General features: G+C 44.6%; 1 protein-coding gene across 3 annotated transcripts in view; it reads left to right on the forward strand.

The window, feature by feature from the left end:
• Window positions 1–22,255, forward strand: part of MCM3AP (minichromosome maintenance complex component 3 associated protein) — an 80,188-nt gene that overhangs the window by 26,108 nt on the left and 31,825 nt on the right. For all 3 annotated transcript variants that reach the window (XM_067548817.1, XM_067548818.1, XM_067548819.1), the window contains exons 12-17: window positions 671–912; window positions 1,794–1,960; window positions 3,130–3,230; window positions 12,042–12,173; window positions 14,987–15,100; window positions 20,423–20,575. In XM_067548817.1, coding sequence (XP_067404918.1) covers window positions 671–912; window positions 1,794–1,960; window positions 3,130–3,230; window positions 12,042–12,173; window positions 14,987–15,100; window positions 20,423–20,575 — 909 coding nt within the window. The remainder of the gene's footprint in view (window positions 1–670; window positions 913–1,793; window positions 1,961–3,129; window positions 3,231–12,041; window positions 12,174–14,986; window positions 15,101–20,422; window positions 20,576–22,255) is intronic.

The following is a 22,255-nucleotide window of genomic DNA, read 5'->3' on the forward strand; positions in this document are numbered from 1 at the left end:
ACTGTAACCCCCAGGTCCTTTTCTGCAGAACTGCTGACTAGCCCGTCGATCTCCAGTCTGTAGCTGTGCATGGGATTCTTCCGTCCTAAGTGCAGGACTCTGCACTTGTCCTTGTTGAACCTCATCAGATTTCTTTTGGCCCACACCTCCATTTTGTCTAGGTCACTCTGTAGCCTATCCCTACCTTCCAGGGTATCTACCACTCCCCCGAGCTTAGTGTCATCTGCAAACTTGCTGAGGGTGCAATCTACCCCATCCTCCAGATCATTAATGAAGATGTTGAAGAAAACCGGCCCCAGCACCGAATCCTGGGGCACTCCGTTTGTGACGGGCTGCCAGCTAAACATTGAGCCCCACTGATCACTACCTGTTGAGCCCGATGATCTAGCCAGCTCTCTATCCATTTTATAGTCCATTCATCCAACCCATACTTCTTTAACTTTCTGATAAGAATACTGTGGGAGACTGTATCAAAAGCTTTGCTAAAGTAAAATAATCTTCTGTGAAGTTAATTGTATTTTTATCACAATTATAAAATCACCTGGGTGGAAAGAAAAGCACAATTATAAAAAATCTTAATGTCTGACCTCATTCCCTGTGCCTTTCGGATTTGTACAGGCTACAGCTGTCATATTGTTGATTGTGTGTTTGTTTGTTTGTTTTTCACTAGTTATGTGGAGCTAAATCGCTTAGCTTTCCTGGAGTCTGAGGGATTGCCTAAACCAAGAAAATCATCGTTTGTTAAGCAGAAACTAACTGCATCCATTGGAGAAATTGTAAACGGAGGACCATTACCTCTAATAACTTGCCATGTACCTGTATGTAGCTTCAATGGGCAGAACAAGTACACAGGAGGGAGCACTGCTGGGGAGCCAGCCAGCAGCATCCAGAAAGCCAGTATGAATGTGACAGGTGAGAGCAGGTGGACATGGCCAACTCTTAGATGCTGTTCAGAAACCTCCTGTCTTTGTTTTGTTGATTTTTCCCAGTTTACTTGGGTTAAAGCTGTGAGAATTTTGCATAGATGTTCAATGAAATAGAAACCACAACTTGCTTCAGGGGTCTGCTCTCCATGTGTATTCTAGCAAACAAGCTTTGTGTTAAGGGTATTAATGGAAATCAAATTTTGAACTTCCCATCATGAGTATTTTCAGTGAAACTTGATTCTAAAAAGTTACTCAACTAGTCAGGGAGCAGAAACCATACCTTGTTTCCAATCAGAAACTAACCAACAAAAGTAGAACCTTGAGTCCTGAATACATAGAGCAAAGTGCTTGTGAATGATTTATAAACTGAGAATCAGTTAAAAAACTACTTGCAGACAAGTTGCAAACAGAAAAAGAGGCCAGTTTGTTAAATAAATGTTATCAATTATTTGCCCAGTTCTAAAGGGAGTGCATTTTCTTTCAAATATTATGCTTCTGCCATGTCAGACAGACAAAATATAAAGATACCATATTAACCATAACTACTTAAAATAGGCTGTATATTTAGTGTGTGAGAGAACGAAATGTGTGCATGTAAATGCCACACCTGCTTATTATTTAAAATAGTCTTTGTATCATAAATAAATTGTCAATTAATACAGTATGTAATCTGATGCAAATTAGAATGTCTACAATTAATTACAGTGCACTGAGCCTTCATAAGAGCTCATGTTTATGACTTAATGCAATTTATCAAACAATCCAACTTTTGAAGAAAATTACTTTGGTCAATTAAAAGTTATGCAGACTGCTTCTGTTTTGCTTTTTATTAATGGCTGGATGTTTTCCTCTCAATTTTGCCTGCAGAAGGAAGAGTAGAAGAGAAAGGTGTGGAGTCCGAAGGGACAATGATACAAGTCCAGCCTCAAGCTCAGCCTCTGCCTTCACTGTTACCTCGTCCTCCAGCACCATTTCAGCCTATTGTGCAGCCTGAGATTCCACCTTCAAAACCTCAGCCTATGTATACAGACATGGTAAGAGACCTTGTTCCTAGAAACCATAAGCTTAGGAGAAATGCATATTGAATATTATTTCAGTTGCCCTTTTGTTACATAATTGTCAGTACTGGAATTGGACAATTTCTTTCCTGTTTCTGAATCTCTGTATTAAGATAATAGAGACCAGAGAAAGTCACTGCTCTAGAGCTCTGAATAGTTAAATTACTTGTTATCCTGAATTTTCATAAACAAAGAGAAACTTGGGTACAGCTTCATTGTAGCATTTGGGGAAACCTGGCTCCAGTTGTTAATGGGAGCTAAATGTCTGATGAGCCATGCTGAAATTGTCACTATGTCAAATCTATCTTAGGCTAAGCAAGATTGTGTGTAGTCAGTGCTTAGATGAGAGACCTCTAATGAAAACTTACATCGGTGCGGAAACTACTGATTGTGATTCAGCAGGTGGCACTGTTTCTTAGTGAGTCAAGCGCTAAACCAATCCCCAAAATAGCCGTGTGTCATCTTTCAGATGAGACCTAAAACCAAGGTCCTTGTCACAAGAGTAGGGCTGTTGACCTTGAGTCATGGGCACATGCCAATTTGGGTCATTCTGTGCTATGTGTCCTCACTTCCTCCTGCAGTTTTAATTGGATTTGGTGGCATTCTTCAATGAGTATCCTAAATTGTTGTGTACAGCTGCTTGGTATAGTCCTGTAGCTGCTCTGCTCCACCTCAGATGTGGCTGCATTTCAGTGAAGGGTAAGACAAGTCCATTGAGATGAAAGTAGCTATTTAATTAAATTAGGTTAATTTTATTATTATTAACCATTAAAACTATAACTGTTAGAGAAAAAATGTTCATACATGAAAATATTAAACCTTTGAGATATTAAGAAAAATCAGTTATTTATATTTTATACTTTTTTTTTTTTTTTTACAGGCTTAATTCAGGGGTTGCTTTTCTTGCTTATTGGGATTAATGTTTTACACTTCTATTATTTTGAAAGTGACTGAAAAAAGGCATAATGGGGTTCCATATTGTTTTGACTTCCAGATTGAATTTGCTCCACGTACAAGTAACTAACTGCCTGCTTCATAAATTCCCCAGTTCTAAAGATTTCTGACCCCAAATGACATCTGTGTGCATTCCTATATAAATATCAAACCCTCATTCTCAGTATTTTCTCCTGTATGTATCTTTTTAGGACATTGCAGAGGTGGTGGAGGGCCTGGTGCATGAAGTTCTCAAAGGAGAGTGCAAAGAAATCTGCAAGACAGGAGCCGCTTACGTGACTGCAGCTATATGGTAAAGGCAATTATTACTAATTATTGACATTTTAGGGGCCTGTCACATCTAGGTGCCACTCTGCCTTACTAGCAACTAGCATGACAACTGCAAACTGTCATTTATATTGAAGAGGCGAAGATGTCTTAAGTGGCTGGATATTTTCTGTTTATTATTATTTAAAGGGACAATGTCAGGATTGATAGGGCCAGTGTTGGCTCCCTCCCCATGCTTGAAATGACACTTTCCTGAAATGTATTCTGTGCGTATATTTAAAAAAATAGTCTTTATAGTCCTTCCAGACCGTAGGTTGTGATGATTCTAAGGTCCAAGTGATTAGGCTTGGTGCAAACCACAGTTTTCATATGCACTCAGTCCACTAGTCTGGAAAGGACTATTGGGTTAACTCCATCCATCCAGGATAATAGAGGCATCGCACTGATCAAAATTCTTGGTTGCCAAACAGCATTCCTACATATTCCAGGCTACTGTGTTTCAGCTCCTGTCTTCTCTTTCTCTGACCACAGAAGTAGCTCACTGTGCTTGTTCTGCTTTGATCTGTTAGCAAAGGCTGTGGACCTTAGGGAATTCTTCAGCACCCCTTCCCTTGTTGTCCTCCTTTCTACTGCCCCACAGTCTCTGAAAACCATGGAAAATAGGGAAATACGTTTGGAAGGGCCAACACTGCAAACCTAGGGCAAATCAGTAACTTTCTTTTCTAAAACAGGCACTAGCCGTCACCTCTATGGCCACAGTTTGGCTGAAGGGGAGCTATGGTGTCCACTACGTTCCCTCTGAAATACGTTGTCGACAGGGAAGATGCCCAGCTCTCCCACTCCCTTTATAGTTCTGTTCTGTCAGTGCTTCCCAGTGAGCAAAGGTCCCTTTGATGATCCCTTATTTGTTGAGGAATCATAAAAAATCTATGTTTTTTGGAAACCCAGTTCTTCTTCGAGTGATGGTACCTATGTGGATTCCACCATGGGTGCACATACACACCATGTGCTGTAGCTGGAATTGTTGAAAGCAATGTTCGTCGACCCGAATGCACGCCTCGCGTTGTCCACATGGTATGTCTGAGGTCTTGTGTGACTGGGTGGGTTGACACCTCCTCAGTTTCCTCTTACCGCCTCATGGCTATAGTTGGAACATCATTTTCTCCTCATTAGATCCTGCATAGCAAGTAGCATTTTTCATTGGCAAGAGTAATTATTTAGCCTTAGCCTGGTATAGTTTTAAAAAAAAAAAAAAAAAAGTTAAAAAATTAGTTAAAAGTTAGAATTAGAAAAGTCTCCAGGTTTTTTCCCCATCCTGTTTGTGTGGGGAGTATGCCAAAACAAGCTGGTTTTAAAAACTGCGCCACATGCCCTTGGTTCTTCTCGTTGAGTAATAAACACCAACGCTGCCTATACTGTTTGAGGGAATTCCATATAATCTCACGGTGCTCTATCTGTCGCTCCTTCCTGTTGAGAGCCCGAGAGGCTTTGAATTTAGGCTTTGAAAATTTCTAATGAAAGAAGCTATGCGTCCACATGCGCACCAGGAGGTGGCACTGCCGGAACTGCCAGAGCATCCATCAGAACCAACGATTCCAGCACCAGCAGCCGTGTTGGTACCGGCGGTGCCAACAGCACCGGCCAAGTCACATTAAAAAAGGCATGGCCATGGGCACAAAGGTGGATCCCCAAAAGGGACCACCCCTAAACAACACATTCCCTCCCCAATCCATGACCAGCCAGGTGAGAAGTCGTGAGCGGACTTGGTGGCTCCAGCGCCCAAGAGGGGAAAGGCAGACAGGAAATGGAAGCACACTGCTAGTCCGACTGCCTCTGTAGCCCCCACAGACCATCACTAAGCACACCAGACTCGGTACCACGTATTCTGGGCCGATTATCACTGCTAACCCCCACAGCAGAACTCTTATGACCAATGGAGGGTTCCACACGTAGGGGGACACATCATACCTAACAATCCCCATCTCCAGCCAACAAGCCATTGATCGTACCACAATGTTTTACAGCTCTAGGGGGACCACCGGCCCCATAACCTCCGTCGGCTCCACAACCCCTGCCAGCCTCGCAACCTCCACAGGCAACACAACTGCTGTTGGGACCGCCCATACCAATGGCACAACCACTGCTGGAGCTGTCAGACTCCCTTTGGTCATCTGAACCAGAACAACACTTCTTCCCGGAACACAGTCTGCCACATTACTACGTGCCAATGCAAGTTCTGCCACAGCAACAATGGTTCAGATACCCACAGGGTCCACCAAGCGACATTGTCTCATCTTCCATCAATATAAACTATACCATCGGTATCTGGGGAACAATGAGGCGCCGCAGCACTGCTGGTACTGATGGATCCATCGGGACCAATGGACCCACCGCCTCCCCACAGGGGCCTCATCGTCGCGAGATGACATTATCATCCCACCATCCACATTTCCACCTGACAATCATGGACAATATCAAGATCTCCTGAGACGCATGGCAACAACCCTCAAATTACCAATGGAAGATGTCACAGAGTTCATCTCAAGATGAATTTCTGGACATCTTCCAGCCAGCGGGCCCCTCCAAGATAGCATTACCCATTCACAAAGCCATCGTACAGCCAGCACAAACAATCTGGCATACCCCAGCTCAAACACCTAAACGCGCAGAACGCAGGTATCTGGTTCCAGCCAAGAACACCGACTTCCTTTTCATGCATCCGTCACCCAGTTCACTGGTGGTCCAGGCTGTAGTGCAACGAGACAGCCAGCAACACCCTAGAGCCACTCCCCCAGATCAAGCAGCAAAAAAACTAGACCTTGTCAGCCACAAAGTATACTCATCTGCAGGCCTACTGTTACGCATAGCCAGCTATCAAGTCATATTGGCTAAGTATGATTTCAAATCTTACTCCAGGCTAGCAGAATGCCAGGCCTCACTACCGGAAGAAGAACACTCAGAATTCCAGGCCTTAATTGAGGAGGGTAAACTGGTATCCAAAGTATCAATCCAGGCAGCAGTGGATGCTGCAGATAAAGCGGCATGATCTCTTCAGGCCTTATACTGAAGAGGGATTCGTGGCTACAGACCTCAGGATTCCCAAAGGAGGTCCAGATGACCCTAGAAGTCTTGTCCTTTGACAATCAAAAACTATTCGGTGACAAACAGACAAAAGCCTTCACTCATTGAAGGACTTCTGGGCCACCTTCAATCACTGGGCCTTTATACTCTGGCCCCTATGAGATTTCAACACAGACAAGCATATCAACCCTGGTACCAATCCAGGCCTGCTTACCAGCCTTACTAGCCTTACTCCCCACAAAAGCAGCATCACCGCCGGCAGTGCTCACAACGGCCTAGGCACTCCCCTGCTATCCAGTCCAGTGGCCTCTATCTCTTATCAATGTCTGAGACAGCATTTTTGATTTGCAGCGAGAGATCCGCAAACCCCGACTCGGGGGCTCCCCCATTTAATTCAGACGTTGTCTTGCTCCCTTTTACAAAAAGTGGAGCCAGATCACCGCCAACCAGTGAGTCCTAGACGTATACAAGGGTACTCCATAGAATTTCCCGCCTTCCCCACCCACCACGGACTATCAATGTGAACACAAATCAGATTCAGCTCTTGCGCAAGGAAACATTGACTCTGCTCCAGAAAGATGCCATAGAGCAAGACTTCCTCCCCTTTCCCCCTGCCATCGGGACCACTGGTTCTACTCTCCCTACTTCCTTATTCCAAAGAAAGGAGGAGACCTCAGACCCATCTTGGACCTGCGAACACTCAACAAATTCATCCACAAGTTCCTTTTCTGAATGGTAACCATACCGAAAAACACCCTCTCCCTGCAGCATGGGGCCTGATTCGCAGCTCTCTATATGAAAGATGCTTATGTTCACATCGACATCGTCCCTGCCCATTGCAAATTTCTCCAGTTCCAAGTAGGGCAATCACAGTATCAGTTCCGCGTCCTTCCCTTCAGGATAGGTACTGCACAGCGGGTATTCACAAAAGTCTTCACAGTTGTGGCGGTGTACATGCAATGACTGGGTCACTCACTGTTCCTTTACCTAGATGACTGGTTACTGGTGGCATTGTCATGCTAGTGACCATTCAGACCTTACAAAAACCTGTTAGCCGACCATATGCATCAACAAAGAAAAATCCACTCTCATCCCCACCAAAAGACTCGCGTTTATTGGAGCCACACTGGACTCAAGTGGCATGAGAATTTCTCCCCAAAGATCGCTAAACCACCTTCATTATGTGATTACAACACCATCCACGCACACGTGTTCGTCTTTGTCTCACTCCTTGGACACATGGCAGCATCCACATCAGTCACCCTGTGTGCTCGGCTTCATGTGTGCCACCTGCAATATTGGCTAGGAACGGTTTACGACCCACAGAGAGACCACCTGATGAAATGGGTTTCCCTCCCCCCACGAGTGCTGGCCTCCCTGAAATGGTGGCGAGACCCTACCAAAATTCCGGTGGGCATACCATTCCACCAACCCGAACCAGACACGACTCTGGTAACAGATGCATCTCTTGTGGGCCCCATGTGCAGGGCTGCACCGTCACAAGGACTATGGTCCCCTAGAGAGGCACAGATGCATATCAATATCCTAGAAATGAGTGGTCCTACGAGCTTGCCATGATCTCCTCCCCCTGCTTTAGGGCAGACATGTCCAACTTCTGTTGGACAACATGTCAACAGTGTTCTACATAAACAAACAAGGGGGAGCCAAGAAGCAGTCTGCCTGTGGAACTGGTGCTTGCAACACAATATTACATTACAAGCAGCACACTTACCTGGGACAATGTCCTTGGAGACAAACTGAGTTGCTCCTTCCATCTCTTTCTTGAATGAGAGCTCCATGACCCCATTCTCCAAGATTTTTTTCAGCAGTGGGAAACCCCAACGTCGGACCTGTTCACCTCAGCGATGAAGAACAAGCTTCCCCTCTTCTGCTCCAGAGGACTGTTGGGAAGGAGATCGAAAGCGGATGCCTTCCTTATTTCATGGACATTGGACCCACGATAGTCCTTTCCACTCATTCCATTAATTCCTCAGGTATTTCGCAAACTGAAACAAAACCAGGCACAGGTCATACTCGTAGCCCCTTTGTGGCTCAGACAGCACTGGTACTCAGACCTTTCGATCAGCCCCCCAGCCTTCCTTCCCCTCCTACCAAACATACTCTCACAACAACACAGATGCATCCAACACCCCAATCCAGCACCACTCCACCTCAGAGCATGGTATTTGGATGGGACTCACAAATAGACAATGTCTGCTCCTCCTTAGTATGACATTTACTCATGCACAGCCAATGTCTGTTAACCAGAGCCTGCTACCAAGCCAAATGGTGGCAATTTACTCAATGGGCTTCGGACAATCACCATTCTTTATCCAGCATGTCCGTTCCAAGAGTCCTGGTCTACCTCCTCCACCTACAACAATCTGGTCTCGCACATTCCTCCATAAAAGTTCACCTAGTGGCCATTAGTGCTTTCCTCCCACCAATGGATGGCTTCTCTGGCTTTAGCCACCCAACTGTCACTAGATTTTTACAAGTCTTGCTTAACTTGTTCCCAACCATCAGAAGCCCCACCCCGACCTGGGACCTTAATCTAGTCCTTTGTGCACTTACAAGGCCACCCTTTGAACCCCTATCCTTAGGCTCTCTTACTCACCTGTCTGTGAAAGTAATTTTCCTTGTGACTATTACCTCAGCTTGTTGGTTTAGTGAACTTGCAGGTGTGATGGCAGACACTCTCCCTCCCTTTACCTTCTTCCACAAAGATAACGTCTCCCACTGATTTCATCCCAATTTTCTTTCTAAGGTAGCTTCCCAGTTCCACCTTAACTAGGTTATTCACCTTCCTATTTTCTACCCTAAGTCTCACTCTTCCGAAAGAGAGAGAACCTTACACTCCCTCAATGTTAGACGGGTGCTGGCCTTTTATCTCCAGCACACACTCACCCCTTCAGGATGTAACCAAGACTTAGTGGACCACTGCAAGGGACGTGCACTTTCTTCCCAATGCATGTCCCGCTGGATTGTCTGCTGCATTATAGAGTGCTACTCCCTCTCCAGCATCCAACTCCAACCAAGCATCAGGATGCACTCCACAAGAGCACAGGTGACTACGACAGCCTTCCTTGCCGACATCTCATGACAGGACATCTGCAAAGCAACAACGTGGACCTCCATACATAGGTTCACGGCTCACTATGCATTGGCTAATGCTGCCTCCATCGACGCACCAGTAGGCACTGCAGTCCTGGAAACTCTAGTATCTACAGAGCCCTAGCCCCGCCTCCATTCTGATTACAGCTCGCTGTGCATCCCACAGTGGAATCCACATAGGGACCATCACTCGAAGAAGATGGGGAGGTTACTTCCTGTAACTGATGGTTCTTCAAGATGTGTGGTGCCTATCTGGATTCCAATCCATCCCCCTAGCCCCTTTGCTTAGGGTTCGATGCCTCGTAGTAAGAGGAAACTGAGAGTGTGTTGACCCATGCAGTTACATAAGACCTCGGATATACCACGTGGACAACGCGAAGCATGCACATAGGTTGACAGACACGGCTTTCAACAGTTCCAGCTCCACACTCATGTTCCAGTTCTGGCTCATGCGCACCCACGGTGGAATCCAGATAGGGACCACACATCTCGAAGAACTATCAGTTAAAGTAAGTAACGTCCCCTTCATCGAAGCTTTAGTCAAAACTAGGTTTTCAAAAACAGTGTTTGAATGATCCTTTACACTAAGCAATGTCATTATCTAGGGGAGGGCTGGCTCCTTAGTGGCTGTGCCAGAGGTCATGTTCAATAGCCATAGCACATCAGCTTGAGCCACCCAGTTACTCGGACACCAGGTGTCCTGCAAACTGAGCATTAGTCTTCCTGCACATGCACATTTCACTTTTTGTTTGTCCATTTGTGTCAGTCCATGTTTGAACTTTATTACATTTTCAGTATTGTTTGCCCATACGGGCAGTGGATTCCATGAACTAGCTGATGTCAATTCTGAGTGGGTGAGATCAGCTCGGGGAGGATCAAAGTGACAGTTTGGTCACCAAGTATGGGTAAAAATATTAGCAGAACCAGGTGATTTTGTAAATATATGCTTTTTTAGGGAGGCTGTTTTGACAATCTGCTAAGGCTCTCAGAACTGTGAGCCACTGTATCACCCCTCTCAGTCTCAGCAAGTGAGAGCTTTGCTTCTGCTAAGCTGTGTCAGCTCCCTGACACACCAGCCTCTCTGCTTGCCAGCCAACTCTTCAGTACTCTGTCAGTCCAAACCTTGCCTAGCAGGTAACAGTGAAGTCCAATTCCTGAGTTCCCCAGAGACATCATTCTGCAATGCTCAGCCCCTCTTATTGTAGCATCCACAAAACCTTATCAAATTTGCTGCTTCTTTAAAGAGACAGTACCGAGCAGCATTTTACCTTAACAGGAGTTAACAAACACTCTATTTCAATCAAAGCATGAGTTGGTCTATACTAAAAGTAAAATAAGTTTATTAATAACAGGACATTTAAGAAATTTAACAGAACATATAAGGAATTAGGAATCAAGATAGGAATAGTTACAAATAAATAAAAACAAAAATACCCTTCTAAAACTTCACTATAACTTAACAAAATAGAGTCTTTTGTTCAAAGAAGTTTTCTCTCACCAGTTCTTTCTTCCAGCATAGCTGACCAGTTTTTTAGCCAAGACCCTTCACAGAGCTCAAAGTGCTCGGTTCTTTTGTCTCCTCAGGCGAAGGAGAACTTAGGGGTTCTCTGCGCCTCTTTTTATAGTCCAGTAAACCTATTAAATGTATTCTTCTGAAAGTTATCCCCAGGTAAAGTTCCTTTTCCCTGCTGGGTGAGGATTCCATGCTGTGTGGTGTAGGCCCCAAGATGATTCCTCCCCTGCCTGTGAGTTTTTGCAATTCAAATGATCTCTTTCTGCAACCTCCCATACAAATGACCAGCCCATTGAATTTGGCCACACCTCATTTGAAGTGTAGGCCTCTTTCCTGTGTCTGGAGAAAACCTGTCTATCAACTCCCCCTGACATGCCTTGTTTAAACACATTTTAGCCACATTTCCAGCATATCTGTGGAGTTCTGTGTGAATTAACCGTACATACATCATGCAAGAATATTAATGATCAGTGAGTTACTGGTTTTCCAGTGATCTATTACAATGCCACCTTTTGGGTAAATATGACAATACTGTGCCATCTAGCTTTGGGGTGCTCTTAGGATCACAGCTATATTTTAGGAATTCCGTGCTCAAATCATTCCAAATTTGGACCACTAACTCTACCTGGTATTTTAATGAGGCACAACATAATTCAAGACAATCCGAGTTAGCATGTGGTTTTTAGAGCACTTACAATGGTTGTCTTTTAAACAGTGATTCAACCTTAATTAAAGCAGAGCTTCAGCTCCACTATAATGAGGTCCCTAAGGGGGAAAGAGAGACATTTTCCTGTCATAAATGGTTGTCTTATTACAGAAAATATCTTAGTCCTTAGTTCTTCCCACCCTTGTTATTGTAGGCTGGCAAATTATAAATTGCAGCTGGTATGTAGTAGCCAAGAATGTATATGGCAAGCTGTTTGAGTGCCAAGAATTTTGATCAGTGAGTTGCCTCAATGATCCTGGATGGGACAGTCAACCTGTGCAGTTTTCTTATAGAATCTTGGCTATCAAATCAGTGTTTGATAAATCTAATTGAAATACCCATTTTTGTTCCCTAATTCTATGAGCTGGAGTATGTTGTTAAAGTAAAAGAAAAATATCAAAATGCTGCCTTTCTTCATACAGTGCCTCTGATGCCACCACAAAGGAACTCATGTCCGAAATGATGATGGAGATTCTCAAGCAAGTTGCAGCAGATGTCGTCCATGCAGAGAGAGAGAGAGTAAAAGAGGAAAAACGCAGAGCAGAAGAAGAGAAGTGAGTAGTCTCATTTCTTACAGATGTAGAAAACATATGATCAGTGGGTGCATACTTGGGGGACTGGGTAGTTCAATGAACTGGTAATCGGTGTATTTGCCCTTATGCTGAGGTCGTTAACATGAATCAAGCCCAGGATAGTCGTTAGAGTCAGATGGCTTCTTTCTGTTAAAAGGTCTAAATTTACCTGTGTGTGTGTTTTTTCTCTGCTTCATTTAACTATTCTCTAATATGTTTTAGCTATAAATTGTAAGGTGATCTTTTAAAAGATGCTGTTTTATTGTCTCTCATTTTAAAACTGATTGAATCAGAGCAATACCTAATAGTGACCCCCAAAGTTAAAAATATGGCAGCCTGGCTCAGGGTGAGTGTTCCATGGCTCAGGGTGAGCTGCAGTGCCCCCTCACTCAGTCATGAGCCATATGCCACGTGCAACCCTTCCAAGTGCAGGGCTAAGCATGAAACCCCACACTTCACCCTATTCTTAGACAGGTTCCCCAGGTCACAGCACCCCTGCTCACCAGCTGTGTTCCCTCAGCAGGTCCAGCTGTGTTTAGCACATAGAGCCTTTGATCACTATGAAAATGCAGCTTTTTCAAAAAGAAAAAAAATTTGTTTTTACTTATCCATAGGAATGGAATAAGGAGAGAGGAAGGGGTTAAAACAACAAAAGGCCTAGCTACATATTATCTTACCCAAACCTTCACTTTTCCTTGAAAGTTTAGGTGGGTCCCACTTTTCCCAGTCAGCCCCCTTCCCTCCCCAGCCTTAGGACAGGGCAAAGCATTCTGCACCCCTTCAGTTTCAGCCTCTGCCTCTCAGCCTGAGCCTCAGTCATTGTCTCTCCCTGAATTCACAGGCAGTCTTTTTATCTATTTTGAAGTCCCTTTATTTGATCTGAGACCCCTGGGCATCTTGCCAGGGGAGGAGGTTGGAGGTAGACTTCCAGCAGCAGTAGTAGATAGATTGACTGTATTGTCTTTTAAACACTGGCAATAGCTTTCCTTCCTAGAGATGTGTAAAACTTCCAAGGATTGAGTTAGCTCTTTGTCACCCAGGTATCAGATAGCCTGATAGTAATTGTATAGTTAGAGGTACACACAATAATAATAATAAAATAAAAATCCAGATATCTCCCAGGACCTTCACATCTTTCTACCTTTGGGGGGCGGGGGGAAAACAGAGCAAAGGTTCTGCCAAGTCCTTAAGGATGTTCTGGCACTCCTTTTCTGGATTTTGTTTCATACATTCATATAATAAATGTTCCCATAAAGAAATCAACATACAGTATTCATAAAACACTACAGGACAGTTTCACCTTGTCCCATATGTTTCCTCCCTGTAGAACACCCTGGGTAGATATGCAGTGGGAGTTGTTTCCTGTCCCCACATATCACTGTCACCCCAAAACTTGTGTGTGGCAAATTTTGAGGCACTTGGAAGAAGGAAGGTGATCAGGAACAGTCAGCCTGGATTCACCAAGAGCAAGTCATAACTGACCAACCTGATTGCCTTCTAAAATGAGATAACTGGCTCTGTGGATGTGGGGAAAGCGGTGGACATGATATGTTGTGACTTTAGCAAAGATTTTGACATGGTCTCCCACAGTGTTCTTACCAGCAAATTAAAGAAGTATGAGTTGGATGGATGGACTATAAAATGGATAGAAAACTGGCTAGATCATCAGGCTCAACAGGTAGTGGCCAATGGCTCGATGTCTAGTTGGCAGCCGGTAACAAGCAGAGTGCCCCAAGGATCGGGGCTGGGGCCAGTTTTGTTCAACATCTTCATTAATGATCTGGAGGATGGGGATATTAGGATAAACATTTTCAGTAGGAGGATGGTGAAGCACTGGAATGGGTTACCTAGGGAGGTGGTGGAATCTCCGTCCTTAGAGGTTTTTAAGGTGTGGCTTGATAAACCCCTGGCTGGGATGGTTTAGTTGGGGTTGGTCCTGCTTTGAGCAGGAGGTTGGAGGGTTCTCAAAGTGGGGGGCATGAGATGGATCATGAGGGGCACGGAGCAGGGAACAGAGCTAGTCTAGCTCCGCGGTCCCCGGAGACGGAAGCAGTCGCCACCCACCTCCTGCAACAGCAGCAGCAGCCCCCTGCTTCCAGACACACTTCCCATGCTGCTGCTGCCCTTGCGCTGCTGCTGCAGCTGCTGACCCTGCTCTCCGCTTCCTGTGCTGCTGCTGGTGTTCACTGCTCCCTGCTGCCACTGTTCCCTAAGTTGCTGCTGCTGCGCTCCCCACTTCCCGCGCTGTAAGCCCTGTTTTTTTCCTGAAAGGGGAGTTTGGGGGAAGGTGGGGTGCAATTGCTAGGGCCTACAGCACAGGAAGCACCCCCCCCCGTTTATTTCTGAAAGGACCCCTGACTATTAGACAAATGTCCATGGGGGGGCTCCATTTAAAAAGTCTGAGAACCACTGGACTAGATGACCTCCTGAGGTCCCTTCCAACCCTAATCTTCTATGATTCTATGAAAAGGGAGGCAACTCCTCATCTCTAATGGTGCCAGCTGTCCTGGCTGTAGCTTTAGGAGTTATTTCTCATTGAGTATTATAAGAAGCAATACCTTGATCAGTTGGGGTGTGTGGGTTGGATAGGTTTCACCCCCTGCAAAGTTGGTCATGCTGCAAGACATTTGCCTCTGCTATGTTGAGAAAGAGAAGCATGAGAAGCTCAAGTAGCCCAATGTGGAAATTGATTATTCTTTCTCAAAATTATCTGTGATGTTGATATGGCATGTATGTGTTACTTATCACAGTTTTTGCCGGTCCTTATTTATGTGTAATTTGTTTCCATCCTTTAGAGAGAAACAAGAAAGAGAACAGTTGATAAAGCAGTTGAGCCATTCACTGGGTGCAGAGCTAACAGAAGAAATAATAAAGGAAGGTGTTCAAGAGACTTCAGCTAGTGAATTAAAGTAAGTGATACATTAGCTATGTAGAGTGTACAGTGTGTAATATAACACAATACCTTCAGTGTAAACTTCTTCCCTGAGAAAGGTAAGACTCTGGCAAGCAGTAAAGGATATCCCGCTGATCCTTTTGTTAGACCCAGTACAGGGTGAATGGAGCTATTATGAAGGACATCATTTGGTTAAATTTTCAAACAATTCACTATGCACAATTTACTTTAACATTTTCATCAGTAGGTTCTGAAAAACAAGGCAAAAAACTTTATCGTATGCTTAAACATTACCTGCAAAGGAGTAAGGAAAAAATGGACTCAACCTCTTTTTTTATTTTTACTATTTAATGATGTATAAGGAAGGTCTGAATATTTTTTTTAATCTAAAAATTATCAGGGATGTCTATTCTGGACTTCCCTCATGCTAAAATTTAATTTAATTCGTTGCTGAATGGGTCGCTTCACATGATGCACATTGTTAACTCTCAAACCTTTAACTGAGGAGTAGGATGTCAAATCTTTGATATGGACTTCCTTTCTTCAGAATGTTCTTTGATCCAGGAATAGGGAACCTCTTAGATCTGCAGAGGTAGGCACTACCCTTGTAGATATTCGTCCGCTTGCTGCTGCTGCACTAGGTTCTTCCCTTGTGAAATATTTCCTGAAGGATTGTTGCTGCTATTGGTTTGATTTCCCTTGTGATTGTTCAATAGCATCCTCAAAATGAACCCAGAAGGAGTTGGTGCAAATCCAGGCTGGAGCTGTATTGGTGCTTCTGGTTTTTATCTTTGTGATGTATATAATTAAACCTGAAGTTAAACCTCTGTAGAAGGAAAGTGTGGGGTGAAGGCAAAGGAAGACAAGGGATGGTCATGCTCACCAGAGGAAAAGGCATGTTCAGCTTCTAGTAAATTTTGAACATCCCATATCTGTGAACAGCAGTTCCTCCATCCAATAAAGCAGCAGCAGCTTTGGCCAGATCTGTTACCCTATGAAACTCTGTCTTGATTCTGGATGAGCTGTACCTTTGGTCCCTCACTTTGTCTCTCCATGCACACCTCTTCTAAGTGATAGCCCCATGTACTTGTCTCAGGATGAAATTCCACAATTCATCAGGGAGCTGATGGGCAGGATCCTCTGGGTGGCTGATATGAGGGGGAAAGGAATCCAAGAAAGCTGGCTGTATTTTAAAGAAACCTTATTGAGGGCGCAGGAACAAACCATCCCAATGTGCAGAAAGAATAGCAAGTATGGTAGGCGCCCAGCTTGGCTTAACAAAGAAGTCTTTGGTGAGCTTAAACACAAAAAAGAAGCTTACAAGAAGTGGAAGCTTGGTCAGATGACTAGGGAGGATTATAAAAATACTGCTTGAACATGCAGGAATGAAATCAGGAAGGCCAAAGCGCAATTAGAGTTGCAGCTAGCAATGGACGTGAAGGGGTACAAAAAAGGTTCTACAGGTGTGTTACCAACAAGAGGAAGATTAGGGAAAGTGTGGGCCCCTTACAGAAGTGGGAGGCAACCTAGTGACAGAGGATGTGGAGAAAGCTAAGGTACTCAATGCCTTTTTTGCCTCTGTCTTCACAGACAAGGTCAGCTCCCCTGCACTGGGCAGCATAGAATTGGGTGGAGGTGAACATCCCTCAGTGCTGAAGGAACAGGTTCAGGGCTATTTAGAAAGATTGGACATACACAAGTCCATGGGGCCAGATGCAATGCATCCGAGGGTGCTGGGGGAATTGGCTGATGTGATTTCAGAGCCATTGGCTATTATCTTTGAAAGCTCGTGGGAATTGGGGGAGGTCAGGTCCCTGATGATTGGAAAATGGCAAATATAGTGCCCATCTTCAAGAAAAGGAAGCAAGAGAATCCAGGGAACTACAGACTGGTCAGCCTCATCTCAATCCCTGGAAAAATCATGGAGCAAGTCCTCAAGGAATTCATTTTAAGGCACTTGGAAGAGAGGAAGGTGATCAAGAACAATCAACATAGATTCAGCAAGGGCAAGTCATGCCTGACCAACCTGATTGCCTTCTATGAAGAGGTGACTGGCTGTGTGGATGTGGGGAAAGCAGTGGACGTGATATACCTTGACTTTAGCGAAGTTTTTGATACAGTCTCCCACAGTTTTCTTATCAGCAAGTTAAAGTAGTATGGATTGGATGAATGGACTATAAAATGGATAGAGGGCTGGCTAGATCATCAGGCTCAATGGGTAGTGATCAATGGCTCGATGTCTAACCGGCAGCCGGTCATAAATGGAGTGCTCCAGGGGTCGGACCTGGAGCCGGTTTTCTTCAACATCTTCATTAATGATCTGGAGGATGGGGTAGATTGCATCCTCAGCAAGTTTGCAGATGACACTAAGCTCGTGTGAGTAGTAGATACCCTGGAAGTAGGGATAGGCTACAGAGTGACCTAGACAAAATGGAGGAGTGGGCCAAAAGAAATCTGATGAGGTTCAACAAGGACAAGTGAAGAGTCCTGCACTTAGGACGGAAGAATCCCATGCATTGCTACAGACTGGGGACCGACGGGCTAGTCAGCAGTTCTGCAGAAAAGGAACTGGGGGTTACAGTGGATAAGAAGCTGGATATGAGTCAGCAGTGTGCCCTGGTTGCCAAGAAGGCTAATAGCATATTGGGCTGCATTAGCAGGAGCATTGCCAGCAGATCGAGGGAAGTGATTATTCCCCTCTATTCGGCATTGGTGAGGCCGCATTTGGAGTATTGTGTCCAGTTTTGGGCCCTCCACTACAAAAAGGATGTGGACAAGTTGGAGAGAGTCTAGCGGAGAGCAACAAAAATGATTAGAGGGCTGGAGCACAAGATTTATGAGGAGAGGCTGAGGGAACTAGGCTTGTTTAGTCTGCAAAAGAGAAGAATGAGGGGGGCTTTGATAGCAGCTTTTAACTACCTAAAAGGGGGTTCCAGGGAGGATGGAGGTAGGCTGTTTTCAGTGGTAGTAGATGACAGAACAAGGAGCAATGGTCTTAAATTGCAGTGGGGGAGGTCTAGGTTGGGTATTAGGAAAAAGTTTTTCACTAGGAGGGTGGTGAAGCACTGGAATGGGTTACCTAGGGAGGTGGTGGAATCTCCATCTTTAGAGATTTTTAATCTGCGGCTTGACAAAGCCTTGGCTGGGATGATTTAGCTGAGGTTAGTCCTGCTTTGAGCAGGGGGTTGGACTAGATGACCTCCTGAGGTCCCTTCCAACTCTAATCTTCTATGATTCTATCTTCTATCCCAGCCTTAGCCCGGTCCCAAGTTCACTGCACCCCTGTTTATCAACCATGTTCCCTAAGCAGCTCCATCCGGGTTTTGACCCCTGCTTTAGATTTCCCTTCAGGACCCTGTGATTAGTATGAAAATGCAGGGACACCAAACAGCTTCTTCAGAACAAGTATTTATTTATCCAAAGGACCATAGCAATCTGAGAGAAGAGAGTAAAACAACAAAAGGCCTATGCACATGTTGTCTTACCTAAAGCTTAGCATTTCACCCACATGTAGTTACAGTATTGCCAACTTCAGGAGATCAAAAATCATGTGTTGGACCTCCCAAAATCATGAGATTGACCCAGAAATCCTAACATTTAAAAAAAAGCTGATACTGTGTTTTTAGGTCAGTCTCTTGTTGTTTTGAACTTCCCCTACCCATCCCCAGGTGTGTGCATGTGACAGTTGTATTGCCCACTCTCCTACATCCTGGATAAGGTGATTTTGGCCTCTGCTGCAGGAGTTCTCACCCTCATATCTGCCCGTCTCCTGCCCAGAAATTAATTCTGTCTCCCAGTCCCCCATCAGTTTAGTCCCACTACCCCATCAACCCCCACTGCCCTCAGTTCACCTTCCCAGCACTCACCACCATCAATTCAGCCCCCCCCCCCCCCCCTCACTTCAGACCCCTTGCAGTTCCAAAGCCATAGTTCAACCCTCCCAGCCTCACTCCTGTTCCTCTTAGAGTTCTTCACTGTCTGCAAGCCTGGGGAGGCTGCAGTGGGATTCCCTCCCCCACCTCCCAGGCTGGCAGGGGAGCTGATCAGGGAGGGCTGATACCTTAGCTTGATAGCTTTGTTTATCTGATATGTAAATGAATTCTGGTTGTCTTTCAAAGGACTTTGGAAGTAACTGCCCAGTGGAGAAATCACATTCCTTTTTTAAAGTGTGGTAACTCCTGTTTGACTGGATATTTGACTGCACATTTTATGAATGTGCTGCAGTTGAAAAAAAATCTTGACATTTGAGAGTGCATGAATTTGTGAGATCATGAGTGGAGCTTAATTTTACTCAGATATTGTGACTATTGCAATGAAATCATGAGAGTTGGCATGTCTGTAGGGCCTGCATTCCCAGGCTCAGGACTAGGAGAGACAGCCTGAAGCCTCTGCCAGACCTTGTCTCCTCTTCTGAGTTCACAGACAGTCTTTAACCATCTCAGAGTTCCTTTGTCTATTCTGCAACCCCTGAACCTGTTTCGTCTGGTCAGTGCTGGCACTAGGCATAATCAAACTAAGCAATTTCTTAAGGCTCTGAGAAGCTCAAGGAGACTCCCTGTTTGCTTTTTATTATTATTATTATTATTATTGCGGATGGAGGCAAAAATATTCCTGCTTAGGGCTCCCAATGGGCTAACACCTCATCTGAGTCTGGTACTATTATGCATCTCACCATGGGGTTGGAGGTCTATTTCCAGCAGTGCATTGTCCATTAAGCACCAACAGTTAACTCACTCATTTCCTAGTTTCCTGTGTGTATGTGGAGAGCACTTGCAGGAATTAACCCTTAGTGTTCTCTAGAACAAACCTCAACACAATACTCGAACAAATAGATAAACTTTTATGAATGTGGTATATAATACAGATCTTCCATGCTCTTCTTCCACAAATCATCATTGACTGGAAACGTCGTGGCCATGAGTAGAATAGGATGAGCTAGAAGTGGAGGAAATATGAGGGGATGATTAGGATTCTGGATGGCTCCTTGGGCATGCTTGTGTGGCATGTGTGTGTATGTCCTTGAACAGGGACTTCAAAGCCCTTCGAAGACTAATGCTTGTAGTCTTTCCAGTGTAAAGGCCTTGAATTCCCCACTCCGTCACAGGATGTGCACAGTGTCTGTTCCCCTAGAATAAGAAAGGCCTTTGGTTTTTCTATCAAAATCTAGTGGCTTAGAAATCTTGTGGCTTCCAGAAAGTGAAATGATTTAAAATGACTACTTATCTGTACTGGAAATGTCTACCTTCTGCACTACGGCTGTTTTTAGCATTTACTTTTATGCATGCTGCTTAGTGGGCATCTCTGCCTTGAAATCTCACTTGGTTTCATTTTGTACCAGGTATGCTTTGGAAAGAGACCGAAAAGCCCGCGTTGCCCGTTGCTCCAAGGAAGTCTGTGCTGATGTTATGCAGCTGTTTCTGCAAGAGGAAATTTTCCAGAGTGCTAAGGAAACCCTCCAAGAGCTCCAGTGTTTCTGCAAATATCTGCAGCGGTGAGTTGTCAAACAGTCCCACAGACACTGTTCTTGAGAAGACCATCAAGTGGTCTCTAACAGGATCAGTAGTAGCATTTGTTAATACAAGTATGCTGTTTGTTTATGGTAGTGCCTACTAGGTACTTTCCACTCTGCCTGAGGAGCTCCCAATCTAAGGAGAGACAGACAAGTAAACAGGTTGGGGGAAGGGGAAACATGTTAAACTAGACTTTTGTAACAAGCTGTACGTGGACTACAGCTTAAATCTATCTGGAAACTCATACTGGTAGAGTTTCGTAGCTCATTTTTAGAGGGTATATCCTGCCAGGAGCACACGATGGCAGTGTTTTTTGGTTTACATTGGCTAATTATTGAGCACCGAGTGGTATTTAAGATTTTTTTTTGTTTATAAAGCTCTAAATAACCAGACCTATTTCTCCAAAAGCTTCCTCTCTTCCTGTGCTGTATTGCCAGATCAGTGGGCTGCCTGTCTTGAAGCCCTCTCAAATAAGAGAAGGGAGTGTGTGATGCTTTTTTCTGGCCATCCAGAACCTTAAGTCACTGTGTTGCCGCTCTGCCTCAGCAAGGGAGAGTTTTGCTGGAGCTTAAACTGTGCTTAAGCAGTTTCCCTCAGTGGTGGGTAACAAATGAGGAATCCCCTTTCTTCCCAGAAAACCTTTAAATTGTATTCTTTGAAAAGTAAACCCAGACACAGTTACTCTCTTCGGCTGTATGTTCCTGGGATGCAGAAACCAAGCCCTTTCATCCTCTGGTCTATTTGCTTTCTTGATTATCTTGGTCACTTTGTTTACCTTAGAGGCAAATGTCCTTTCATTGTCCTTTGCTTGTAATCAAGCCATACTGTTTTCTCATTATTCTGATAGCTTGATCCATACAGACAGGTAAATCCAAATACCTTTGGCAAGGGCAGGCTTGTTTATCATCTCCCTGCACCCCATGTTTTGCGAACATTTTCCCAGCACACATACGTAACTCTGTATACACAACCCATACAAGCGTCACACAATGATATTGATGATCAACGTGTCACCAGTTTACATATGATACCTTACAAAACTCTGTTTGCCTGAATATTCTGACAACAATGTGAGTGCACCTTTTGCTGGTTGGCATAAGGGACTCTTAGGGTCACAGGGTGGGTAGTGGGGGCCTTCCTTGTGGTGCTTTGGGATTCCCTCCCTCCAGTTTGAAATAGCCCTGGGGTATTGATCCATCAGGGCACAATGCAAGCCCATCTGTTTTCCTGCATGTGAAGGAGACTGTAAAGATCTCACCTAGACTCTAAGGCCAGAACGAACTATCATAATCATCTAGTCTGACCTCCTGCACATTGCAGGCCACAGAACCTCACCTACCTACTCCAGTAATAGACCGTAACCTTTGGCTGAGTTACTGAAGTCCTCAAATCATACTTTAAAGACTTCAAATTACAGAGAATCCACCATTTATACTAGTTTAAACCTGCAAGTGACCCATGCCCCTGGCTGCAGAGGAAGGTGAAAACCCCCAGGGTCTCTGCCAATCTGACTCGGGGGAAAATCCCTTCCCAACGCCAAATACGGTGATCAATTAAAGACCCACCAGCCAGACACCTGGGAAAGTATTTTCTGTGTCCCATCACCAGTCACTGGCTCTGAAATACGTTTTCAATGTATTGGGTGAAAGAAGATTACTGAG

The sequence above is a fragment of the Emydura macquarii genome, unplaced genomic scaffold (assembly GCF_026122565.2).
Source record: "Emydura macquarii macquarii isolate MOO-44397 ecotype Brisbane River unplaced genomic scaffold, CSIRO-AGI_Emac_v2 contig_1253, whole genome shotgun sequence".
In the NCBI taxonomy this organism is placed as follows: Eukaryota; Metazoa; Chordata; order Testudines; family Chelidae; genus Emydura; species Emydura macquarii.